The sequence below is a fragment of the Camelus ferus genome, chromosome 13 (genome assembly GCF_009834535.1).
Source record: "Camelus ferus isolate YT-003-E chromosome 13, BCGSAC_Cfer_1.0, whole genome shotgun sequence".
NCBI lineage: Eukaryota > Metazoa > Chordata > Mammalia > Artiodactyla > Camelidae > Camelus > Camelus ferus.
The window spans coordinates 46,036,244-46,063,034 of record NC_045708.1 but is presented as its reverse complement, the minus strand read 5'-3'; the positions used below and the strand labels follow the sequence as shown (position 1 = coordinate 46,063,034).

General features: G+C 36.1%; 2 protein-coding genes across 11 annotated transcripts in view; one reads left to right on the top strand and one right to left on the bottom strand.

The window, feature by feature from the left end:
• The window catches only part of DOCK7 (dedicator of cytokinesis 7), a 178,822-nt gene extending 169,002 nt beyond the window's left edge, over nucleotides 1-9,820 (top strand). For 8 of the 9 annotated variants that reach the window (XM_032494450.1, XM_032494449.1, XM_032494447.1 and 5 more), the window contains 2 exons: nucleotides 4,379-4,546; nucleotides 7,277-9,820. In XM_032494450.1, coding sequence (XP_032350341.1) covers nucleotides 4,379-4,546; nucleotides 7,277-7,319 — 211 coding nt within the window. In that variant the 3' untranslated portion in view covers nucleotides 7,320-9,820. The remainder of the gene's footprint in view (nucleotides 1-4,378; nucleotides 4,547-7,276) is intronic. The other variant, XM_032494448.1, reaches the window with a different exon arrangement.
• Nucleotides 9,821-9,968: 148 nt separating this feature from the next.
• USP1 (ubiquitin specific peptidase 1) lies at nucleotides 9,969-21,704 on the bottom strand. Of its 2 annotated transcripts, XM_032494456.1 has the most exons (10): nucleotides 21,070-21,704; nucleotides 20,319-20,427; nucleotides 18,698-18,936; nucleotides 17,287-17,407; nucleotides 16,629-16,733; nucleotides 15,931-16,091; nucleotides 14,181-14,866; nucleotides 13,328-13,498; nucleotides 12,455-12,656; nucleotides 9,969-11,475 (listed from the first exon to the last, which is right to left on the bottom strand). In XM_032494456.1, the coding sequence occupies exons 3-10, from the start codon at nucleotides 18,865-18,867 to the stop codon at nucleotides 10,740-10,742; spliced, it is 2,352 nt and encodes a 783-aa protein (XP_032350347.1). In that variant the 5' UTR covers nucleotides 18,868-18,936; nucleotides 20,319-20,427; nucleotides 21,070-21,704; the 3' UTR covers nucleotides 9,969-10,739. The 2 variants fall into 2 exon arrangements, with proteins under 2 accessions (XP_032350347.1, XP_032350346.1); XM_032494455.1 differs by lacking the exon at nucleotides 20,319-20,427.
• Nucleotides 21,705-26,791: the final 5,087 nt, after the last annotated feature.

The following is a 26,791-nucleotide window of genomic DNA, read 5'->3' as shown; positions in this document are numbered from 1 at the left end:
GCAGCATCAGAACCATAGTCAGAACCCGGTCTTTGACTTCCTCTTATGGTTTCTCTTATCAAATCATTCATTGAAAGGGCTTATTAGGGGTGGAAAAAGTTTTACTTTACATCAGGTTTTGTCATCAGAGAAGTATGAGGAGTGCTAACTTGTCTGACTCTCTGGAGATGGTATTTCCCTTATTCTCATTGCAACAGCTGTCGTGAACTGCTGCCCATTTCTCCTGCCTGGACATGGTAAATACCTTTAAAAAGAAACTTGCGCACAGCTTCATTGGAAGCCGAGGATTTTATAATCTGATTAATGGGCTAGACAGCCTTGTAGATTTGGTTGTAGGAAACAGCTCCTAATGTATGTTGTGAATGAGCTGTGGTAGTCAAAGAAAGAAACCTGCTTTTACTTAGAGAATTGACCAACTTCTAGCATTAATTTCATTATTTGGGAGGCTTCAAATAATAACCAAAAAAATGCTGCTGTTTGTGAGCCAGGTGATCTTGGCATAATACATACTTCTGTAGGTCACAGGCATTTAGTTATAGATACTTTCCTTGCTCTTGTTTTAGAGTTTTTACTATGACTACAATTCTAAAACAAAGGTCTTCCTCTTTGTGTAGATTTACTACAGGGTAATGAATTTGTGTAGTCTGCCAGTCTCCTTAAGGGTTATTAAGGAGATGGTTTTCTCCTTTTAAATTACAAAAAGGCAAAAAACAAACTACATGATATAAACCTTACAAGTCATAGCCAATATGGCCTTTATTTTTATGTGTGTAAGTGCATTTTTATGCCAATATGTGTATTTATATTATCATAGTTCAGTTATAATATACATATAATCTTAAATTCTTATTTGATTAAAGTTTAAACTATTATTTTCCCCTTCTTCCCCTTGATGGAGGCCCTGGGGATTGAACCCAGGACTTCATGTACACCAAGCGTTTGCTCTTCCACTGAGCAGAACTGTTATTCTAATAATTACATTATATCATCAGTTGTTTGAATTTAAGTGTGGTATAGTTAACCGAATGTATCTTTTTCTTTTAAAATATTAACCACAAAATGACTGAGACAAAGTATATGAACATTTTTATTGGCCCCTAATATGTAGTCTATTCTAAAAATGTTCTAAGTATTAATAGTACCAAGAATGCAGGTGTACTAGTCACAGTACACCTTACTTTAAGTAATGCTGTTTAAATAGGGTGTCTCTTACTAATCAGCTTAAGTGGTACTTCAGTTTGCATTCTTTTTTTCCTGAAAACACTTTTTCTTGTATCTACTCTTTATATTTTTGGATTTATCTTTTAAAACTTGTTTTTGTTAAATATTGAGTAGATTTGAAATAGTATTTATAACATTTGCTATTAAAGAAAAGGGAGGGAAAAAGTCATTACCTACCACCCAGTATAAGAAATAGAACATTATCTTTGCTTTGAGTTCCCCTCCTCATATGCCCTTTTCTGAAATCATCACCCTCCCTTCCTTCAGAGGTAACCACTGTTAGGAATTTCATATTTATCATTTCCTTTATTGTTTTTATAGTTTTATCATAAATGAATGTATCCCTTGATACACTGTTTTAGTTTTGCATGTTTTTTAACTTTATGTAAATGGAATGTATATATTCTGTGATACTATTTTTAGTATTTGTGAGGTATCGCTATAATAAATACTGCTTTAGATAATTTGTTTTATATATTTTATTGTATAAATATTTTATAATTTATTCATTCTTCTGTTGATGGATATTTTGGTTGTTTCCTGGTTTTGTTTTTTGTTGTTGTTTTTAGTTACAAAGATTATTATTCAGATATTGTTCTACCTATTTCTGGATGTACAGAGACAGTCTAGGGCTTATATACCTAAGAGTAGTGTCATTGGTTCATACGTTCAGCTTCAGCTAGATAATGCCATGTTACATTCTTACCAGTAGTGTTTGAGAGAATTCCTATTGCTATATGACCTCATCAATACTTGTTATTGTCTAACAGTTTAACTTTTACCAGTCTGGTGGGTGTAAAATGATACGTGATTCTGGGTTAAAGTTGCATTTCCTTGATTACCAACAAGGTTGGGCATCTTGTCAGGTGTTTGTTAGCCACTTTTCTTTTCTCTCTGTAAAGTTATATGTTCAAGTTTTGTGCGATTTTCCTATTGGATTCTTTTTCTTACTGATTTCTAAGAGTATTTATATATTCTGGATACATAATGCTTTATCATTTGTAAGTATTCACGTCTCTGAATCTGGGGCCTAGCACTTTTTTTAAATAAAAAATTTCTTAAATTTAATGTAGTTAACTGATTCAGTCTTTCTGGTTATGTCTATTGCTTTTTGTGTCTTGTTTAAGAAATTATTTTTTACCCGAGGTCAGAGTAACATTCTACGTTGATTTCTAAAATGTAATGGTATCTCTAAACTTCTTCAATGTAATGAAATCTCTAAAATTCAGTATAGGCTAAACAAAAGGAGAGGAAGGCAATAAAGTCTTTTTACTTTTAAAAAAAATCTCCTTATGACTGGTCTTGTATATGGTTCAAGGTAGGGATCAGTTTGATTTCTGTTCATAGTGATAATTGATGATTATCCCATTACCATTTATGAATATGATGTGACATAGGGATCAGATTTCTTTTCCTCTATAGATAGGCAGTTGACTCAGGACCACTTATTTCAAAGATTGCCCTCTCTCCACTATATTGCACATCAAGTGCTCATGTTTGTATTCATCTGTTTCTAGGATCTTTATTTTCTTCCATTGTTCTGTTTATCTCTCCTTGAACTAGTATTATGCTTAATTATGTAGTAATTACTGCATATGAGAGCATTTCCTCTCACCTTTTGTTTAAGGACTATTTTTGGCCCTATTCCTTTTGACTTAAATTTTAAATTTTGGAATCAATTTATCACTCCCTCTACCTCACCCCAAATAATAACCTGAATCTGAATCAATAGATCAGTTGGAATAAAATTAACTTCTTTATAACTTGACTCTTCCAGTCCATGAATATGGTATATTTCTTTATTTACTTAGATCTTCTAAATGTTTTTTAAAATTTTATGTAGAGGCCTTATATGTCTTTTAATTTATCCTTTGGTATTTAATTTTTTTTGCTTTTGTTAATGGTATTTTTTAAAATTATATTTTCTGTTGCTGAAATACAGAAATGCAGTTGAATTTTATATGCCAAATTCACTTGTTAATTCATATCATTTATCTGTAGAATCTTTTCCTTACAGTAATGTTTAGCACTTCCGGTACTATGTTGAATAGGAATTTCTTCTCAGGAATAGTTCTTTTTTTCCCCTATACTCTGGAATAGTTTTGTGTATATTCTGGAATAGTTGTGTTACATTGGGATTATCTGTCCTTAAATGTTTAGTAGAATTTGCGTATTTGTGTTTTCTTTGTGGATAGACTTATGATTTGATTTGATGCATTTGAGGTTTTAGGATTATTCATATTTTCCTTATTAAATGTTTGGTAAATTAATCTAGAAAAGTAGAATTTCAGACTTACTTGCATTAAATTGTACAATATCCTTTGTGCATTTATAACTTTTGCTGTTTGACTGTATGTCCCATTTTTTATTTCTAGAAGATATTTGGCCTTCTCTCATTTATTCTTGCCAGAGCTCAGTCTATTTTTTTAGATTTTTCAAAGAACCAATTTTTGCATTTTTTGATATAGAGCTATTATACTTTTAAATTTTATTTCCTTTCTTATACTTTGAGTTTATTCTGTTGCGTACTAGCTCTTCAGTTTTAGCCTTCTTTTCCAATATAAGCATTTTAAGGCTATACATTTTCCTCTGAATATCACTTTAGTTGTATCCTACAAGTATTGATATGTATATTTTTAATACTTTTTAAATTTATCTATTGGGGTCTAGATATTTTTCTTAAATAGCTGAATAAATTGGATAAAAGATACTATCAAATGTATTCATTTAAGAAACATTTACTTGAATACAGGCAAACCACTGTGCCAGATGCCATTATTACTACATAAATGAGTATGGTTACCTTCCCTAAAGCGCTTTTAATCTTTGTGGAAAAAAAATCTTCAGATTTACCATTTAAAAATATGTAATTTTCAATTAAATGAAAACTGGAAGTGAATGTTAGTTTTTTAAAGAAACTCAGTTGGTCATCTGTTTCTTGCCGTAAACCTAATTGCAAGAGAGGATATTTAACATTTAACTGAAAAGCTGAATGTCTGCATCATGGTGTATGTATATATGTGTGTGTGTGTGTGTAGATTTGAGATATATATATATATATATATATATATATATATATATATATATATATATATATATCACTAAGCCCTCAAACTATGCCAGAAGATATCTTTTGGTAACACGCTGTTTTTCCTAGGTGTGAGGATGCCTTAAGAAAAAATAAGAGCTTAATTGGGCCAGATCAAAAGGAGTATCAGAGGGAACTGGAGAGAAACTATCATCGCCTTAAAGAGGCCCTGCAGCCTCTGATAAACAGAAAGATCCCTCAGTTATACAAGGCAATATTACCTGTTACCTGCCACAGGTATGCTTATTTTTCCTGTTACTCTGGATATCTTCAGAAAAATGAAATCTCCTTGAATTATTTAATAGTGAATTTGTTTAACTTTTATTAAATGGTTTCAAATACTGTCTTCAGAAACCTAACGAGTTCAATTCATGTAAGCCTATTTATCATCTGTACGTGTATCAGCCTGCAAGATAGAAGTCGATTCTTTCTGTAATTTGAGAACAATAAAGTTTTTAAGTACTCATACTCACCAGGATCCCACACATAGTAAGTCTGACCTCCTAAAACTATTCCTTTCAAAGTCCTCTCACACTTCCTGGTGTTTCTCTGGGAGAGTTTGCTAGACCATATCTGGAGCCAGGTATTCATTTCTCTCAGCCCTGACAGTAAATAGTACACAGTATGTTCTTCTAAATTTGTATTAAAACAGATAACCCCCATTGAGTATCAAGAAGTCTTCACTATTTTTCTCCACTTAAGTGTGACAGATAAAATTAGAAGTGGGAATAACTCGGAATTTTCTACAACTGATCCTAGTTCTACTTGAGCAGGTAATTTAACCTAGTTTTTAGATTTCTCCTCTGTAAAATTAAATAACCTTTAAGAGGTTGCGGAATTTAAATGACATGTAAAGCTCCAAGAACAGTGCTTAATTAAATTTTACTTTTAAGCCCTTGAATTCTGGACAAGACATGGTAACTGCTAAAAATAAACACCCTTGTTTGCATTTTGAAATCCAAATGTACATACATTTATTGAATTATTGTGGCACTGATATTTTACCACCTTTTTCTTTGAATTAATAACAGTGAAGCTATGAAATTGTAGTTACTTGATAAATTAATATTTGTAGGCCTTCAAAGTTGCTTATATGAAAATAGAACATAGATGTAGGGTATAATATACTACAGAAGAAAGTTAAACTGGTTATATGATCATCTGAAAGCACCCTGTGTTTCATTCATCTAACATTTGTGTGCTTCTAGACCTCTGAAGTAAATCATTCACACATTCTTTCACAAAAAAAGAAATTCCAAGTGCCTGCTGTATGTCATGTCATGTAGACAGACCATCTACAGAAAGAGGGAGACCAAAAGGCCTATTTTAGATCCTTTCTCTGGAAAAATATATTTTGCTCCCGCCATCCTTACATTGATGTGAGACACCCAAAGTGATTTCCTCTTAAAATTTTTAATGGGAAGCAACACTAGTCCTCTTCACTTTTGGCTTCCCTTTCAGTCTTTTTGATATTTCAGGCCCCTTGCTGCCTATACCCACCTTGCTCCTGTCCTATACTCGTTGCTCAGAGGTCCTGGGATGGGGGGGTACTAGGTCTTTGAAGTAGTCAGGAAGTTTCCTAACGATAGTGTCACTTCCTTCAGATCTCTACAGCTCCTTTCAGTGGACAGACTGTATTATTCCTATATGAAGGAAACTCCCTTAATCCTGAGTTTTGCCTTCCTCTGTGATCTGTTACGGTCAATCCTCCAAGCTTTAGTTCTTACTTGATGAGCAGGGTCTAGCTTTCAAGACTCCTATTTTCAAACAAACAAAAAACCCCCAAACAAACAAGAAAACAAGAAACCAAGCTTTGAGATTCAAAGCTGATCATCATGATCTCTTTGTACTTGTCTTCTCCTTTTCTGGGGATTGTAAACCCACGGGGCTTAATCTTAATGGCAGGAAAGATAAGCAAAAGAAACCAGCTTAAGGATAAAGGAAAATACATTAAGAGGTATTAAAGAATTTAGCCTCTTCACTCTTGATTTCTTCAGAACTTAGAAAATAAAATTCCCATAGAACTCAAATTATTTATTTTCCTGATTTACAAAATCTGAAATATTATTTTGCAGAAAGTTTACAAAGTCTTAACATAGTGGTTCTCACAATGTAGTCTGGGACCCATGGGAGGGGGTCCTTGAGACTCTTAGAAGAGATTCTTGAATCAAAACAAACTTTCATATTAATACCAAATATTACTTGCTTTTCTCAGTCTGATTCCCTCATGACAGTACAGTGTTTTCCAGAGACTATGTGGTATGTGATATTCTAAGACTGAATGCAGAAGCAGATAAGAGAATCTAGGCTTTCTGTTAAGCCCTATATGAGGGCCAGTCTTCTAAAATTCTTGCAAGTTATTTTTAATAAACAGTGCTATTTACAGAAACATGTAATGGATTACTTTTATAAAGTAATTTTAGATGTTCTTAGTTTTAATTTCTAATATGCTTAATATCAATATATAATCCATATGAACAAAAGCTTCCTGGGATCATCAATTTTTGAGTGTATGAAAGAACCTAAAACCAAAAAATTTTGAGAATCACTGATTTAATACTTAGAATTTAATATTCTAAATAAGAAACACCTGCCTTTTGCCTTTTATTAACCCCAAGTAAACCTATTCCTGATATTCTTCCATTATCCCTTACTTCCTGTTTAATCACAATATTTAATATACTTACTGGACAAATGAATAAACGATCAGTGGACTTAGCAAAGTAGTTACTGTAATATACTTTTAATCTATAGAGAAATCTACAAGTTAGAATATATAAGGCAGTGTATAGGATGAGCATGTAACTTGAAAGGTAAGCATTTTGATAGCAAAGTTTTAAAGTTAATAAGCTTTTGGTGGCAAAACTTTAAGGTAATTCCAGCAGAAAAAAAAACATGTAAAACATATTTTAAAGGATTATATAAAAATTACTTACTTATAATTATATCCTTTCATTTTCTCTCCAGAGATTCCTTCAGCCGAATGAGCCTGCGCAAAATGGACCTCTAAAATAAACGCACTTGTTTAATTCATTTGAAAAAAGCCATGTATTCAACATTGAGTGTGAAAAGAATTTAAAATCTATTGAAAAAGACTTGGAACTTAATTCTGAAAATTATAGCATTAATTTACTCATTGAAGAATGCAGTGGCCAGAACAATATCAAATGTAGATCGTTAAAGTTGGAGGATCATGGCTGTGGTTTCTAATGTTCTGGTAATATGCTGTTATCTTTTTTTAAGACATTTTAATGACTCAAAGGTACACTATACATTTACCATTATTTATACCATAGCTAATGTTAAATTTATTTACTTTTAAGTTTGTATTTTTTAATTTATATTACCATTTATAGATTCATTTTGGAACTGTTTTAAATGTAGTAATGATTATTTTAAAGGTACAATTAAATATGTGAACGTTTACACTAATTTTACTGAGTCAGATTTCTAAAATTTTTTATCAACAAAGGCAGAGAATGTTAAAGTTGATTCAAGAAATAGTTCCAAAACTAGCAAAATGAAAATCCTAATTGACAGTCACTTTGTGGGCCCAAATGACAGCTCCAAATAAATTAATGGGTGGAGACAAGTTACTGATAACTATTTTGTGAAATCTTAAAAACTGGTCTTTATTTTCCATTTAGACACCCAAAACAGAGACTTAGAATTACAGAAATAACTTCACCTGATAGAACTTTTTATCTATAAATAATAATTAAATACTGGGATAGGTGATACCAGTAATAGATAATACCAGTGACAGTAGCTTGATCTTTGACTTTGAACCTTATTATGCTAATGATAGTAGTATGAACTGACTCTCAGCAACTAAAATGAATGGTTCCTGTGTTTCAAATTAAACAAGCCTGTCATTTCATCATTTTTTTTAGTGATCTAAACTGGTAAATTAGAAATCTGCTTTAAACTTATCTTACATCACCATAAAAATAACAGAAAGCCAGTGTTTTTTTAATCTACCAGTTGAAGTTATTTTGATACTTGTATACACTGTACAAAGTACATCTAAAAGGTAAAATTAACTGTTAATTAAGTAATTTAAACTTGTAACTTTGATATGAAAAACTGATGCAAAATTTTTTGAACATATATTCAATTACTTGGCAAGTTTTTCCAAGAAAGTGCCTATTAATGATTTTCTGAAAGTATCTCTGTGTAGTATTAGAGCTTATCGAAAGGCATGTTATAATCTATCCCTTTGATCTATTGATCACTTACCTGAATCACTTAAGCACTGATCAAATAAAATACAGTGCCTTCATTGTTGTTGATGTTGGAAACAAAGGTCTCAAAAATGTCTGATTCTCCTGAGCATGGATGTGATGGCTGATATCCCCTGCTCCAGCCTACCTTTTTAACAGGCAATATTATCTCAAATTCCTCTTACCACATCAATTCAGACAATAACAAAAAGGTTTTTCAGGTACATCTACAATGTTGGCCCCAAAGGGGTGAACTAAGGAGTCAGAAAGGCATAACCTCAAAAATGTTTGGGAACAGAGGATCCAGATGAACAATAAGGAAAGGCAAGTAGTCAAGAAAGGAAACTTTAAAAGAAATAAAAAGGTACTATATATACTCTTTCCTCTTCAGGGTCGGGGGAAGAATATTAAATAATCCCTCGGTCATTTCTCGTAAGGTTACATGTATATAAGTTTGGATTACTTCACACCTGTCTCAGTGAGTTATCAAGAACTTGAAGATTTATACAATTATCATGCAATACTATTATCTGACTTGAGTCAGAAGAGGCTTCCTCTTACTCTTAAAAACACTTCCTAACTTCCCATGTACTTCAGTTTTCTTAAAACATAAACTTCCTCATAGCAGGAATCTACGCTAGCTCCTAACCTTGGCTGTCTCTGGAGATTACAGAGGCCCAGGTTCTATACTAGAACTACTCCCATTAGAAGCGCATTTGAGTCGTGTTCAGGGCTGTTTCATTTTAAAAGTTCCATCAGTGATTCCTACTCCCGCTGCTGCTTACGGGCAGTGTTCAGGCTGTTAGTTTTAAGACGTTCCACTAGTGATTTTGTATCACATCATCCTGTGAAAGAATTTGTAAGACATTATTTAACTATGTAATTTATTAGTTGACAGATACTCTCATTTGTTGAAATGGGGTGTAGCAGTGATATTCCAATATATTTACATATTCTTTGGAATTATTTTTAATCTTAAAACTAAGAATGCCCTTTAACAAGTCATAACATAATCTATCATTTACCAATTTAATATACTGTTTAAAATGAAAATTAACCAACAAGTTTTTGTGTGTGCCCAAAGCCTCATCTTTAAGTTCTCCAGTTTTGGATATCATAACGTTATATGTCTACTTTAAAGGACAACTAGAATACAACAGTTTTGACTGTGAACGTCTTTTAAGTATGACAGTCTGGATGGACAAAGCTCAATTTCTCCTATTTGAAAATTTCTTCACTTCCAACTATCAGAAAATATTGAGTATTATTAAAGGTAATTATGCATGTTTATTCTCTTCTGTTTATTTACATGTATGTATAATGTGTGTGTGTGTGTGTATATATATAAATATATAATACAGACACATATTCTGTTCTTTGAAAACCCAGCTGTATTTATGGTAAAAATATGCAAGTAAAAAAAAAAAGCTCAAGCATTTATATACATAGTTACGCAGTTTAAAATTTATTGACCTCCTGGTTTTTAAAAAGTTAAATTTAAGGTCATACCTCTAAGTTTGTTGTACTGCATACAGACCATGCAGAGTATGCCTGTGAAGAGACACAAAGTAGTCCACGCCCAAAAAGATTTACTAGAGTACAGAACAGTCTTCATAAATACATATAAAATCCTTGTCAAGATAGAAGGGGACTGACTATCCACGTTTTCTGAGCCACTTTTCAAAGTTGATTCAAGGCACAAAATGTACACCATTGTGAATACACACATAATCCAGACTTTGTGCCTCTAACACAGCCCATCAAAGATCTGGCTTCATGACTTAGAAAACTAAATGTACTGAAATGAGATTCTGCTTCTTAGCTGAAAACCCACAGGACCTATAAACATCGTGTAGATAATTACTCCAAAATATGGAGATACAAATACAAGCACTTTATTTTAAAAAGCAAACACAAAAGATAGGTGTAAATTCAAAAGTGTTTAAATGCTTCCATTTTGAGTAATTCAATTAAGAACCTATACAAGTTTGTTTCCAGAAGCTAATGCATCACTAGTCTCTACTAAGGAAGTGAATTCTAAAAATTAACATGGTTTTCAATAATTCAAATTTCACTATTTATATAAAAGCCTAGAGAGACCAATATCCAGTAGCTTCAAAAGATAAGCTAAAGACTTCTGATATCATCAGTTGTACCAATGTTTGTCCAAGTCTGTTGAATATATACACAAGGAAAATACACTCACTCTATAATTTCTTATAAAATAGCAAGTAAGGAGTAGATGTAGGAGATGTAGAAGGGGAAAGAGAATTCAGGAAGTCCTTCTCTTCGGTAACTTTCACTTCAGAATCATCAAAAAGCAACCACTTCCCCTCATACTCCTTTAAGCTTTGTACTACATATGAAATTTTGTTCTCAAATCCACTAATGTTAATGCCTGTTTGGTCACTGGATTCCTTGTTTCTATCAGATTCATGGGTCCCATTAGTACCATTAGCCTCAGAATTTCTATTTTCAGCCAATGCTGTACTGGCAGCTTTATCAGGATTAGATGCTTTGTTGTACAACTCATAATCTGCTTTACTCTTTTGTCCTCCAAGAAGTCCAATAGCTTCTACATTTTTTTTGTTCAAAACTTTACTTGGCTGTGTATTTCCACTGGCTCTAATTGACACTTCTTCATCGTCATAATTTTCAACCACACCCCTTGCTTCCTCCTCATTCAGTGGTTCTGGCTTACCAATTTCACACATTTGGTCGACCACAAAATTTTCCTTATCTAATTCTAAACTGTTAAGGTCAGTGACTTTAACAGAAGCAGTATAATGCCCACTACTGATGGTAATGCCACTATGCATCACAACCGCAAATAATCCATAGCTGTCGTTGGTTGGCTTTGTGCTCCATTCTTCTAGTGACAATTTAAGAGGTGTCAGTAAAGGGGTGTTGATCTTGGAAAGTCCACCACCGTAACAATCAAACCTTTGGAAGAAAAAAAAGGCTTTGTAGGATTTCATTTTATATATATTCCATTTTACAACCAGTGTGAAACCAAGTAAAAATCTGAATGAACCCTTAATATTTAGTGCTCACAATAAAAACAAGTCCTCAATTTTATATATTTACACTGAAGAAAAAATACTAAAATAAATACTAATATTCAGGTGTTTCTGTGAAGGATATATGGCACTTTCCCTCAATTTTATTTTCCTAATTTTATGCAGTAAGAAAATAAGTAGCATTTTAAAAACACTTAATAAAATGTAAAGGATTTTGAAGTTAAGTCATTTTATTGTGAAGTCTGCCTCTAACCAAGATTTGGGGACCAAAAAAAAAAAAAAAATAGTACTATAGCGAAGAAAAAGTCCACTGAAAGAAATAATTGTATGTCATCTTCTGGCATAATAAAATGTGTGGTGAGCCACTGGGAAGCTCTCATGTAATTTCAAACAATTCATTAATATAGGAAGGAATAAAATCTACAATGACACCATATATACATGCCAGAAAAAGTCAGAGACCATTCAAAATGTAATTGGCATTTTTATATTTATTATTTAATTGCTTTTAGATAATTAAATTTTGAGCTACAGAATAATCTCTCAAATTGCTCAAAAACTAGTTTGTTCAAAGACTAGTTTGATTTCCCAGCTTACCTTAAACTAATTTTGGCTTTTTTCTCCCCTCAAATAAAAACTTGATGTATATAAAATTTATTCCCTATTTTATTAATTCAACTAAAACTATCCAATAAGGAATGAAAATGAAAAGATGTATGAACAAATTATAGAACACGCATTCATACCAAAAGGATTTAAGCGGCTGCGTTTTTACAGGGAAACTGTTAATAAGAGAACAAACTTTTCGAAGGCAATCTTTATAAATTACTTTATTTCAATAGTTTCTATTATACTATTTTGTTACTATTATAGTATTTTGAACAAAACTTTATAATACTCACTCCAGGCCACTAGCCGCAAAGCACTTCAAATGAATAGTTATAACTTCAGGCATTTTGTCAAACAAAAGACTTCGTTCAGCTTCAGTATAATGATGACAATTTTCACAGAAATATTTATCTTCTCCTACAATCCTCTCCACCGAAGCAAACTGTGAAATTGCCCATCTCAGGGTCTTCATTTCTGTTTTGGGCTCTGGAGAAACTACATAAGAGAATCCTTTCACTTGCAAATGAAAAATCTCCCAGAAATTTAAAACTTAAGCTACAAAGTTCCATGTTCAAAATTAGCATGTAATTTCAATTGACTAATCCTTCCCAAATAACTATTTTTTTTTATTTTCAGAAACCCTCACCAGAAGTTCATCCTCAACAGTGCACATACCTTTAAATATAAATATCTGCTCAGCCAAAAAATACTGAGGTGACAGGGACAGCAAAATCAAGATAACCCTAGTCTCTTTAGTTTATATTTAAAAGCCAACAATATCTGAATAGGTAAACCAGTCTCATGATCAACTTCCCATGACATTACCAGACTTTTTGTAGTTTATACTGACAAAACAGTGGCTCAAATATTGTGTTAACAAAAATATCAGTAGCTCTGAGAGACTGAGGCACCCCAAAATTAACTTACTTAAAGCATTTCGCTTTCTCATTATAACAATACTCTACACATCAAAATAAAGATGCCACAATTTCCCCAATGCTGTTAACTATTAGCAAATGAAGCTATATAAGCAGAAAGATTTTTATTATACCAAAGACACTAAGAGCCAGCTTTTTTCTCAATAATTATACAAGCTACGTATTAGTCTGTTTTATTGAAGAAAACTAATTATCCCATGGTCCATACAAGACTCCAATTTTGCTTACTTTCAGAACTCTCCTCAGCTTTGGAAAGCTCATCTTCTTGTACTGGTACACTGATGTCTTGAAAATCTTCTCTTCTTTCTGTTAAACTTTCACATTCCAAGCAACGAGTTCTTAATACCAGCTGACCTTGAAATAATTTCTCCACTAGCTCAAAACCAATTTGCTCTGTGCCTAAAACAAAAAAGAAAAACAATCTATATAGATGAGGTTTTCAGCACAGCCCAAATAACCATTAATCCACTTAAAGCAGATCATGAATAAAAGGCTGATTTCCATATCTCAGCTCGCTTATTAGGTGACTTATTCATGAAATACACATTCCCTATAACGATAATTTCGAATATAAATTGCTGTTCTCTCTAAAAAAGTTTCACACAATTGTCTTAACTCCCTTCCCAAAGACACCCCAAAGGATGACACTTTTGGTAAAATCATTAACCATGTCAATCTACACATTTCCCCTGAGATCTGTACAAAACTAGGTAGAAATCCAGTTCAGGTATGGTGTAACTACTTAGTTCTCTACTTTAAAATTGCATTTTGCTAAATGCAATTTCCTTCATGAATTGTCAAATACTTCATATGTAAGAGGGTAAAATATTCTCCTTCTATTAATATGTATTAAACTCTTCTAGTTTATAAACATGAATTACTATTACCTTAAGACTACTGAGGTTTATATACACACACAAAATACATGAGCATAGTGCTTAAGACACCAGTTCATACTGTTAAATTTCTCTTAAAACATTAGTCAGATATTATACTGCACATGTATCTAAAAAGAAAATTCCAATTCTGCAGTTGTTAATCCTCCTAACCTATCAATGTCCAAGAATAAATTATTACTGACCTTTGTTTATGGGCTTAACTTCATTAACATTAATGGGCATAACATTATTCCCTGGAGATTCAAGTTCACAACCATTAGCTGTGTCATTTTCACAATTCCCCAAGTCCTCTTCAAGATCATATTCATTTTCTTCAGACTGTCCTTTGGATCCTTGGTTGGTGGTTATTTTCCCCAGACTACAGAATTTAGAAAGAATGCTGGGTTGCTTAGTTGCAGACTTTAACCAATTTATTTTAACTCTTGATTTCTTTTGTGAGGCTCTTGCACTCTCACTTTCAGAGAGGTACTTGGGGATTATTTTAGGAGGAATCTCTAATGTGTCACCTGTAGCTTTTCTTTTTGATCTGGTTTGTCTCTGGTTTTCTTCCAATGACTGGTGATCCTTGGAGACTTTGACTTTTTTCTTCATGCTACCAAATTCAGTGTCACTTTTTCTTTTCCCACTTCCTTTTGGGAGTTTTTCTTTAAAATCTTCAGAATGCCTCACATTGTCCACCTCCGTGCTGTTATTACCACTTACTTCCTCTTTCTGTTCTTTTTCTTCTACCTTAGTAGATAACTCTGCCACATTTTTTACTTCTTCTTTTTTTAGGAGTTGGCATGTTTCTTGAATGTTTCCCAAAATACACTGTAATACTTCCTGTGCATCATGCTGTAGATATCCTTCATACATAGGGTTGAGTTCCCTATAAATAAAAATTTCCATTCATCTATTCTAGTTTTGAAGATACAATAAAAAAAACCTTTCTATACAGAAATGAACTCATTTATAGGGATATCATAAATTATTTTAAAAGCCCAAAAACATTTACTCAGCTACTAGTTTGAAACTTACCTAAACTTGTAACTAAAGAAAACAAATTTAACCTCATTTTCTTTATCAGATACTCTGATCTTCTAAATATTGTTAATAATAGCTAATATGTACATAGTGCTTACTATGTCCAAGTTTTAGTCAAAATGCTTTTTATATTATATGTATAACATAATTCTCATGATAACACTATGAAGTATTACTATCACCACTATTTATACAGATAAGGTAACTTGCTCAAGGTCATAGAGAGGCAAAGCCAGGATTCAAACCTGCTCCTGGCCACACTATTCTGCCCCTTAACAAATGTACGACAATGTATTACATTTCAATCTATTCCTAAACTAAATGATTAAATCATTTTAAAGACTTAAGCCTTTTAATATTTTAAATAAGACTTTTTTATATATAGAATAAAATTTCATTTTTTAAGACAATACACAAATCTAGTCCAGTTAACTACTAGTTCTCTTCTAAGCACAAACAAAAATAGAATATTTGGAATTTACAGTTCTTGTGAATATTCTGAACATATAGCTATATAATTCCTAACCTGAAATCCTTAGTACCAAATATATTTGATAATTCAGAAATTTTTAGATTAAAATAGACAATATGGCAGAGTAAAATATGTATTGCCAACACGATGGGGACAGTATCCCATAATTACACTCATTACTACTTCTACAGGAAAGTGTAGGAATATCTGCATTACAGATAAATATGAATAAAGACTATAAACAGCCTCATACAAATTCAGATCTAATGAAATTTATAAACAATCTTAAGAAAACATTTCCAGGTTTTGAGCCTCTGGGATATTAAGGATTGTAGATCTGTAGTTTCGATTTTCCTTGCCCTTTATTCACCCCACTTGTTCACATTATCTCTCTCTTCCAAAGAATTAGAATCTTAAAATTATGTAACAGGCTATACCTGAGTGTGTTAAGCAGTCGCCTTGGCTGAGTAGCAAGTTCATCAGTATATTTCTCCGGATTTAAGAGAAAACTAGCCTGAAGCTGTTCAACTGAAATGATCAAGGACTGTAAGCTGCATATTAGTTCATAACTTGCCAAAGAATCTTCTTTGCAATTTCCCTGTCAAGAAACACACAAGCCAATATTTTTATTTATGAACAAATTAAGTACCTTCTCCCCTCCTGTCTTTGTCTCACTATACAATACCAGTTTCTCTAAATTTAATTTCATAACACTAATTTTATGGGGGTATACAAATAAACTTAAAAATTTTAACAGTAGTTTTGGTTACTTTCTATTATGTGGGTGATAATGATTTTATAATGTAACTCACAGGTTTCTTAAAATTTACTTAAATGTTAAGAATGAATCAATTTGAAAAAATAGATAAATAACGGGGTAAAAATATGATAAATTGTGATGGCAGTATACAAATGACAATGTTGAATAGTAAACAAATTAAAGAACTGAAGAAAACACTCTACAAAAGGGGATAATTTAGTTAGCTACTGCACAATGAAAAATAACTGCCTTTCTGACAACGTAAGATAATGAAAACTTCAATTCTCAGATTCAGTTTAAGAGTTTTTGTCATCTTCCCAAATCCTGTTGTATCTATTTCTAAGCAAGTGAATTTCCATTAATTTTATTTTTTACCTTATCTTTTTGATTGGCTTCATCTTTTAGGGCTTCTTTCTTCCTTGAAATAATATTAAATAAGTGCTTCACTCCAGATTTAAAACCAGGACAAAAATATAATACCTATAAAATGTGAGATTATGTGTTTACTGAACAAACAACATACTTAAAAATCATTAAAACACTATCATGCTTTTTGTGGAGCATGTTTAAATGTGCATTATTTAAAATTTTTATATTAAGATTGGTGTCCAAAATTGGTCTGTATTTCATTATAGTAGCCTACTATCTTCTTCCCCTCAGTGGCACCACAGCAGAGCCTGACCAGATACAAGGGTACACATAAAACAGATATGGTTCCTAGGGTTAAAATACATACAACAATAGCATGAGGAATCAGGCAGAAAAACTAAAGGTTTGGCATCTTCAGTTTAACCAAGGTCTACTCAATTTTGCTATCCTAATTTTATTTATCACTTTCTCTTACCCCAAAGGGCGTTTGTAACATGCAGTTTAGAATCATGATTATTTTACTCCATTCTGGCTTATTTACAGTCAAAAGCAAGACAGTAAGGACAATTGAACTCTTCCAATAACCTGAAATTCTCAGAAGACATTAAATGTTACATCATTCTTTGCCTACTAAAGTTTGTATTTATATAGCAAAACAACTTACCTGAAGTATACTATTAAGATAACAAGTATTGCCAAGATTATTCAATCCCACAAATGGTAACAAGTTTTCTCTCTTCTCACAGTTTATAGGTGAGGACTGTGCTGCAGGAACAACTTGATCACTATTAAGTACAGAAGGGAGAAAGGCATACTGAAGTAGATTGTTAAACAAAGATTTAAGATTGTAGTAATGGAAGTAATAAGTAATAATGGAAATATTACTTCCTTATATTTAGTCTTTTTCCAAAAGTTGTACCCTCTGAAATTCAGATGACACTTTAAGAGAAAAAATCTGTTCAAGTGCAAAAATTGCTATACACCCAGAGTAAAAGTTTTACAAGTACTTTAAAAATACTGTTTTACTCAACAAGCATCAAAGCAATTCCATTAAAGGGCTGTTAATCCCACTTTACAGAGCAGAAAATTGCAGAACTGGTACTGTGATTTGTTAAGCCAACCTGACATTTTAATCAAGTAGTTAACTCTGAATAGAAACCTGGGAATAATCTATGACAATACTTGGGAGAGGCTGCACTAAGTCAGGTTCCGTTAAAAAGAGATTAAGAGGAAACAGAGTCTATGAAGATAATTATATAGCTATCCTTCACTTAAAAATGAATTGTTCAAGTTTACAATACTTTTACCTCAGTTTAACAACAGTCCTCACAGCATTTTTATTTGTTTTACAGTTGCCAGCTATTACTCTAATACCTCCAAGTGTTTATTGGCATGATTGCTGGTGAACAAAAGGTTCAAACACAATCTCCTAAACTGATTATTGGTAAATATTACTAAATTACAAAGGAGACCGAATCTACTTTAGTCATACAGCAGACTGCTTATGTGTTGAAGGAGCAAGTGTGGACTCCAGCTAGAGCAACTCTTGGTGGAATAAAGTATTCCATCTTGTTCTCATTTCTTTTCAGCCACTGAAAGATTTATTTGCATCAAAAGCATCTAAGATTATTTTAAATATAATTTGCAATTGTACACCTCGAATAATTTGCAACTGTACACCCCCAATAGGTATGACTACAAAGTTTAACTATGTCAGGTAACTGTCAAGTCTTCTGAGCAAAAAAACCCCCACAAATTTCTTTAGTCTTACACAAAATGTGCTGCACTACAAACAAGTTTAAATTGAAAAATAATTTTAGTAAATGAGTATTTCTCCAAGTCACCTGCTGAGCAGTTTAAATGAGTTAACATTATAGATGTATAGATGTGGGGAACCACCAGTTTTACTGACTACACTGCTAGACTTGCCTCTCTAATGGGGCTTTAGGTTTTTGTTTGTTTTGCCTCTATGGACTATCAGGTCACCATGTCTGTAGATATCAATCCAGTTCACTGCTCTTCCACTGATGCATAATTTTAAAAGTACAGAAATATACTTAAAATAACATACATACATTTCAGATCCTCTATATTCAGAAGCTTTTTCTTCATTTTCTTGAGAATCCGTGAAATCTAAGGCTCTCTTGGTTTCCTTTTTCTGGAAAAACTTCAAGGAAAGTCTATTTTTTTTTGATGGACTACCTCTTGAAAGCCCATTACTTTCACTAGGTATGACACCAGGCATTTTCTCTTCAAATCCCAAGGAGTTGACAAGAATTAATTTATACAAGGACCTTGTAATCACCAATCATATCTGTTAATCACAAAGAAAAAGTTATTAGTTTTCAGTTATCAGCTGTAGGCAATAAAATCACCATTTCTGAAAACAAATTTACCAAGGAATGGTACTAATTATAAAACTTCATATTTGAAAACCAAAACCAAATGCCTGGCAATAACAGGCACTCAAGGTTTGTCGCTTAAATGAAGGAGCTTGCCATTTGTCCTTAACTTTCTTAAATAACCCAAAAAATCAGATACTTAACTTTTATTAGTCTATCACAAAATACCCCATTTTAGTAGGAGACCTATAGTAAAGAAATATTAAATTAAAAACTATTATGTATCAGTTCATTCAGAAAACACTGAGCAAATACCATCTCTAACTCTAAAGTAGGAGGTAAGAAACAGAGGGATGAATGGGAAAGTCAAAGGAGTGCTGTAAGTGACTAAGATCTCCTTCCAAGGCTTTTTCTAGTTATTAATATGAACACGTGAAATAAAGTCTCTAAAAATATATTTAAAGTATAATTTGCACACAAGAAAAGGCACAGATCTGATGTTAAGCTTACACCTAAAAACTTGTGTGAAAAGCAATAAACCATATGCAAAGGTGAGATAATGGTGTAAAAAAACTGCTATACTTTGTGTATATCAAGTTCTTAAGCGCTAGAAGCCACAATGTACTACTGATTTTCTGAAACATTTTTTTAAACAATAGGATTTTTTAAAATACTGCCGTTAAGTAGGGAAAAAAGATGATTTGATTTTGTCTTGTGCAAACTTTCTTCCGTTTTAAAACAAATTTTGGATTTAAAAAAAGGGCTGTGTTTTTGGTAGTTATTTTACAATTCACTTCTATTTTTCATGAGGATTACCTGGGGACAAATATCTGACTGGAGTAGTACCAGAAAATTACTTGAGTCCGAAAGTTCAGCAATGACTTTCAAATATAGGTAGAGTAACAGGATGAACTAAATTCCGTCCTTAATAAGCATTCCACTCCGCTGCACCTGATCTGAGAATTGACAACACTGAACTTAGCACGGAAACCACCTTTTTGAGACAACTCAGGAATACCTGGAAAGCCGACCAATTTCCCCATGAGCTCTCCAACTCAATTTACTGCCCTGGCCACTTAATGCTACCGATGAAATGCTATTGCGAATGATAAACCAGCCTGCACTAAGGTGCCAGGGATCTCTAAGCATCAGTGATTCCTGAAAAAGGGTTTTCTTAGGAGCCAATTCTAATGACAAAAACTAGACTGTCATAAACTGGACTAAGAGACAGAGTAACCAGACTTCAGTAAATATAAGAAAAAAATGACCAAGCAGCTGAAGTTACAGTATTAATCCTAATTAATAAACCAACCCTCAAGGCTCCTCAAAGCAATAATTAAACATTCAACATTACCTAAAATATAACATTTTATCAGGTGCCGTATCTGATGCTATACCGGTTCTTGCTCCTGGCTGTTCTTATCACTGTGGGTTGTTACCTCAAAAATGTTTCTCCCATAAATCTAAATCAAGTTTCGCAGAAAACACAATAAATCGAAAGTTAGATGTTCTTGAACAAACGACAATGTAAACACTTTTAAGTCTCATTAGTTTTAAGTTTTTTCCTTTATAACAAGGCACGACTTAATTCCAACTTTTCACAAAAAATGTAAAACAAGGATAATATCCTTGACAAAGGTTTAAGACACGTGGCGTTCTAAATACTTGTAGAAAAGTTAAAGTTAAGCTGCGCGGTAAAATGTAGCAATCACCGACACAGGATAACGTGAGTGAAAGCATTTCTCCTCCCTACCCCGCGCACTCTAGGAACGGAAAAGAAAGTGAAAAAAAGACGGGATGGTGCTGATGTCCGTGCCCGTCAAAGGCGGTATGGGCTGGGAGGGAGGCCGGCGGGTGGCGTCCGCAAGCGGACCCGCCGCTCCGGGCCCCTTCGCCGGTGGAGTTGGCCTATTTATGCCCGGCCAGCACCTGCCTCGAGTCCCCGGCGGCAGCAGGAGGGGGTGCCCCTCCCGGGGCACAGAGGGCTCCGCTGGCAGCTCGGCGAGGGCGCAGCACCAAAGGAGCCGGGGGTCCTCCCCGCGGCCCCCTCCGGCGCCCGCCGAACTTGCCCCGGCCCCGGCCCCTCCTCTCCAGGCCCTCCTTACCTGGTCATGGCCCAAAGAGGTCCGCGGCGGTGACGCCGGCGAGTCCAATCGGGGAGTGTGTGGATGCGACAGGTGAGCCCTGCCCCGAGCCCGCGGGGCCCCCGGCCCAAGCAAAAGCTGGTCGGATCGCCCTCCCCCGCGGGGGAGTGACCATTCGCTCAAAAGCGGGAATCCGGGCTGCCGCTCCGTCCTGCCTGGCGCCGGCACCAACTACATCCCCGGAGCGGCGCCTGCCCGCGCCCGCCCCCGCCCCGGGACGGCAGGGAGCGCCAGGAGCAACCTCGATTGCCCGGCGCCCGAACCGCTAGGGTCTTCCCCACTCCACCACCGACGGGAACTTGGCGCGTTTTCCTGAGTCTCAGGACCCCCGTGTTTTAGCCTCCGCCCGCGCCAGCGCTGCGATTGGAGGTGGCGTCCTACGAAAGTGCCGGTTCTAGTCTCCGCGCTGCGGAGACACGAAAGTCCGGAGCCCCCTCGCGACGGCCACTCGCTCCCCTGGCACGTACGGGCTCCGGAACTAGCTGGAACAGTAGTTGCCCCAAGCTCCTAACGGGTTCTGCAGTTTCAAACAGCGCAGGCAGCGTCACGGGCAGCCCGCGCGGGTCCTCGCTGAGGGCGCGCGCTAGGAGCTAGAGGCCTGGCTGGCGGGCTCGAGCCTCACACCCTTTTTTTTAACCATTCGTGCGCGCGAGTTGAGGGAAAAGCGTACGGGTCGGGAGACGGGACAGAGAAAAAAAAATGGGACGGGCGCCTTGCTTGAGAAGGAGACGCCAGGTGCTCAAATCCACCAATCCGTAACGAACAATCCCCAAATCCTGCCCCCCGCAGCCTAGGAGGAGCCAATCAGAAGTACATAGGCAAAAAGCCAACGGAGTAGGCGGGGAAAGGCAGTCCAGCCAATACCAAGAAGAAGGGAGGAAGGCTCCAGCCAATCATTGTTGTACAGACAGAGTGCTCCTCTGGAGCGGTTCACCTCCTTCCGCTCTCATTGGCGCTCGAGTGCGCGCTTTCGCCGCGGACTGTTAAATCTTGCTCTGCGTTTTGTGAATCCTCGAAGGTGGGACGCCAGCGAGGGTGCGGTTTCCCGAGCGAGGCCCTCACAATAAGTCCCGCCCTCGATTCATGCGTACACACTCGGGCGGGGGTTACCCGGGAGACTAGTTTCGGAAAATGGCTGACCGCTTTGCTGGCTGCTCCTGGCTTGCGCTTTCGGTACGGAATCGCAGCCCCAGCCCCCGGGCCACCCAGTAAAAACAAGCGCCGCCATGGTAACAATAGATTCTCGACCGAGCACTGCAGAGCTGAGGCTCCTTTCTCAGCCCCTCCACGCCTCATTTTCTCCCGTTTACCCTTTGCCCTTCCCGGCCGGACAAGGAAACGAAAGAGCATTCTTAAGGCCCAGCTCTGGCTGGGGAAGCTGCAGAGGGTTCCTGCGCGCGCCTTACTAACAGGCTCCGCTGCTTTCTGCTTCCGTCTGTGTATGTTTGCCTTGGTGAGGTGACCTCAAAGCAAGGATGGCAGTTAAACAGGATAAGTTCAGTACAAACTCATTTAATTAAGCATGTTTTTATATGCCTCATATGTGCATTCTCCCAGGCGCTAAGGATACGGTGTGAATGAAATACATTCCCTGCTCCAAAGGGACTTTACATTCCAAAGAGGGTAGATGTTAAACTAAAATGATATAAAATAATACGAGTTATAGGGAAAGGAAATAAGGAGTGTGCTGTTTTAGGTAGTATAGTCTGACATTTGAGGAGATAGCTGAATGAAAGTGCAGCTAAGTTCAGGCAGGGAGAATGGCAAGTTACAAAAGTCCTCAGGCTTCTGTTCTGGAAGGAAGCACGGAGCCCAGGGTGCTTAGAGCACATGAGCCTACGTGTGATTTATGTGGGAAAAGAGATGAGTGACATGGGCAGGGTTTAAGCAGGGTAAGGAAATGGGAGTCTTCTGAGGTTTTGAGCTAGGGAGTGGCATAGTTTGTAAAGTGGCTGCTTGTGGTGCATAGACCGTTGACCTTCATGAGTGCGAGCTGGAAGGTCACCTAGGAGGCTATTTCAGCAGCCCAGGGAGTAAATTATGGTGGCTTGGAATAAAGTGGTAGCAGTAGAAATGTTGAGAACTGGTAGGATTCAGGATGCATTTTGAAGTATAGCCAACCAGATCTGCTAATGGATAAGAAAAAAGAAACCAAAAAAGGACAAGGTTTGTTTTGTTTTGTTTTAAACCAAAGCAACTTGATAGTGGTTAGTCCTTTCTAAAATAGAGAACATTGGGATAATAATGGGTTTGGTGAGAGGGGTCATTGTTCTTAGACATTAAGACTGAGATGCCTATTTCACATGCAAATAGAGATATTGAGCCAACAGATATCAAGTTTGGAGCTCAGTAGAAAACTGAGATGAGAAGATACAAATTTGGGAGTCACCAAATGGTATTTAAAGCCACAACACTCAGAAAAAATCACCTAGGAGATACTTAATCCTGAAAAATCTGCAGGGCATTGATGACCTCTATCTACCCTTACCAAGCCAGGAATTCTAAACCCAGATAACTGTAATTTTAGAATCAATATCCTTCCCAAATACCCATTTTAAGACAGACTTATAAAGCACCCAATGACATTTAAGATCATTTAAAAATCAAAATGGAACCAGGAGACCATTGTGGATGTGGTTTCAGACATGTTCCTGCATCACTGAGAACCTGAATTTTCTGAACTGTATCAAACTCCAGTACAACACCAGCCATTTTCAAAACAGTATCTGCTAGCAACTGCCAGCTGCAAACTTACGGTCTCAACGTCTCTGCTTGTAACTATACAACCATCTCAGACCCCAGCCAGTACTTGCTTAACAAGCACCCTTCTTGCCAGCTCCAATCCTAATTCTTAACAATTTACGTAACTTTGCAGTTTTTGCCTATATAAGCCATTTTGTAGTTAGGTGGAACAAAATTCAAGTGCTCCTTGAATCTGTCTCCCGGGCTATAGTCCTCAGCTTGGCTTGAATAAAAAACTCTTGTCTATTCCTTGATATAGATTGCTTATGGATTATTTGTGTCGACACTACTAATCGTTGAGTTGGTTTATAAAAAGCACACTGATACACATGTGATCTCTAAACTGCCTAAAGAGATGTTAATGCTACTATTATTTGGTAAAACAGGCTCAAAACTAGATGTTTAGGGTTTTTTTGTTTGTTTTTGTTTTTACCATACTTGCAAGGGATTGATAATTCCTATTTGAGAGCAGAAAAGAAAGCACCCCAGACTCATGCCACGACCAGTACAATGTTGATATCCAAAATAGATAAGGACAGAATTAGAAATATAATTATAGGTCAGTCTCTTTGCTGTTGTGCACCATGGACTGGACTATCTCTCTTCTACTCTATAATAATCATTCAGACTCTATCAGGATGGATAATCAATTGTAGCTTCCTATTCTAATTTCCCTAATTCTAGTTTCTGATCTCAGTTGAGATCCTATTGTCAGCAGCCACTATTCTTCCTGTACGGTTTACATCAATGTTCAGTTGCAAAGAATGGAGTCCTTCCCCTGGTATAAGCAGGAAGAGCACTGACTACTCAGAACTGTTGATTAAAATAGACTCTAAAATTAGTTTTTCAGGAATGAGTCCCAAAGTCTTCACAGAACTAGGCCACCAAAGGAGTAGTGAGTCTTCTATGATCAAGAAATGATGATTTCTAAACTACAGTGCTCCCACAATGCCTGGGAAACCACAACCATCGGAGAGCTGCTTGTGCTGCCAACTGCAGAACCACTCTGTACCCACTGTGATCTACACCAGCACAGCACATGTCCCAAGTCCTGAATGTCAAGGCTCACAGAACTAGTAGCTGGACACCAAGACTTCTGCTAATGCTGCTTCAGAGATACCAAACACCTCCACAATTGCTCGTCAGCGGCAATGGCAGAAGCCTATGGATGCATATCAGGCTTGGTTTATCTCTCGCAGTAGAATCCGTGCAAAAATTTAAAAGGTTTCTGATCCTTTTGCTTTCGGTCAGTTCTCTGTGGGAGAAGTTACAGCTACAGTTCTTGCCTAGGTATAGTTTCCAAACCCAAAGACTCTATCTTTTATTTTCTGGCTTCTCCGTCCTCTGCAGCTACCCTTCTAATGACAGTTAACTTGGAGGCATCCGCAACAATGGGATTTAACAGGTTGACAGCGTTCTTAATCCAGTATTTGTCAGCCTCGTACAACTGAGTAGCAGGCATATTTCCTTCCAAGGCTTTTGTTCACAGGCACTGTTTCTATGTGCTCTGATTAGGAGATATATAAGAAGTTGGGTTTTTTTAGCCCTTTAGTGCTCCAAATTAGAGACTCTCAATCCACTTAGATTATAGACAGAGTTTCTCTTTTAGCAAAGCTATATTCCTTTCCATCTCTACTTGCAGACTGATTAGCTCAGGCCTGAGTTCATCACTCTAAGAACTTTGCTAAAAGTGGCAAGAAAAAGCCAGCAAATACCAAGGTTATAAGTTTTTCCAGTTATTTCCCTTCATGCCACAAATACCTTGCAGCTGGACAACAAGGGTCACCAGTTTATCTTGTGATATCTGAGTCTTTACCACCCACTGCCCAAATACTTTTACTAAGCCAACACCATATTTCTTTTAAGGTTATGTTATGTGCAGCACGAATTTATAGGGATCAAATTCTGCATCAGATAGGAGTAGGTTAATCTGCAAGAAGCAGAATAGTTTAAATGTCCTTATCTAAGATGAACATTTATCTCTTTATCACATAAACAGTGCAGGGGTAGGCAGCTAGGATGAGAAAGGTGATTCCGTGACCATCAGTGACCTAATTTCCTCCATTCTCAACATATAGCTTCCACCTATGGCCCAGTATGGCTGCTTAAATTCTATCCATCATGCCTACATTCTAGTAAGCAGGAAAGAGCTTTCTCTCAAAATATACTACTATGATGGCTCCTAGAAACATGGAAAAAACAATAATCTCCACCAAATGACACTAAAATGCCAGAAGTGCTAGGGCAGACAGGTAGGACAAGAAGTGATAAAAAGACTCAGGGAAGTGAATGTGCTCGAATGTACTATACTACGTACAGCCAGAAATTTATGATAATTATGTTCTGAAGGACGACCCGAAGGACACAGGGTTTACCAAGACCATAAGGAATGCATTGGTGCAAAGGGCAGGAACATCCCTAAAAAGTTCAGTGGTGACTCTCTGAAAGTCATGGCTGAAGGTAGCAGAGACCTCCCAGAACCTGGCTCACTGATAGCAATGGGCATGACAAGACCCCCAAAAATCGAGGCCCGGTGGCAGTGTTCAACTATCAGAAGCCAGAGGGTTACGATTATTATAATGTGGACCTGACCCACACAGTTATGGAAATGGTTAATAGAACATGATATTTTTAGAGGCAATATAGATAGGCAGCCAAAAAAGGTCCTATTAATTTGTATCAGGAGAAAAAAAATCAAGGGTAGATGATCAGAAAGCTAAGTCCTGTCATCCAAAAAAGTCACAATTCCTCAGTCAGTTTCCACAACTGAGCCAGTCTGTAGATCTGGAACGCACTGACTGAAGAGGTCCCCAGGCGGAACGACACTGCTAGACTTCAACAAGTACAAATGGTAATGATTTCCCCAGTCCATCCCCGACTGGTCATCTACTTGGGTAATTGTACCTTGGGGAAATAGGAATACCCAGACATTTCAAGGACT

What these genes read in the sequence shown, in the direction of transcription:
- USP1 (XM_032494456.1), bottom strand. Translation starts at nt 18,867, where the DNA reads ATGCCTGGTGTCATACCTAGTGAAAGTAATGGGCTTTCAAGAGGTAGT. An exon ending in GAATATAGAGGATCTGAAAT is followed by an intron (nt 17,408 to 18,697) that starts GTATGTATGTTA and finishes TGTACTTAATAG; the next exon opens with TGATCAAGTTGTTCCTGCAG. An exon ending in ATCTTAATAGTATACTTCAG is followed by an intron (nt 16,734 to 17,286) that starts GTAAGTTGTTTT and finishes CACATTTTATAG; the next exon opens with GTATTATATTTTTGTCCTGG.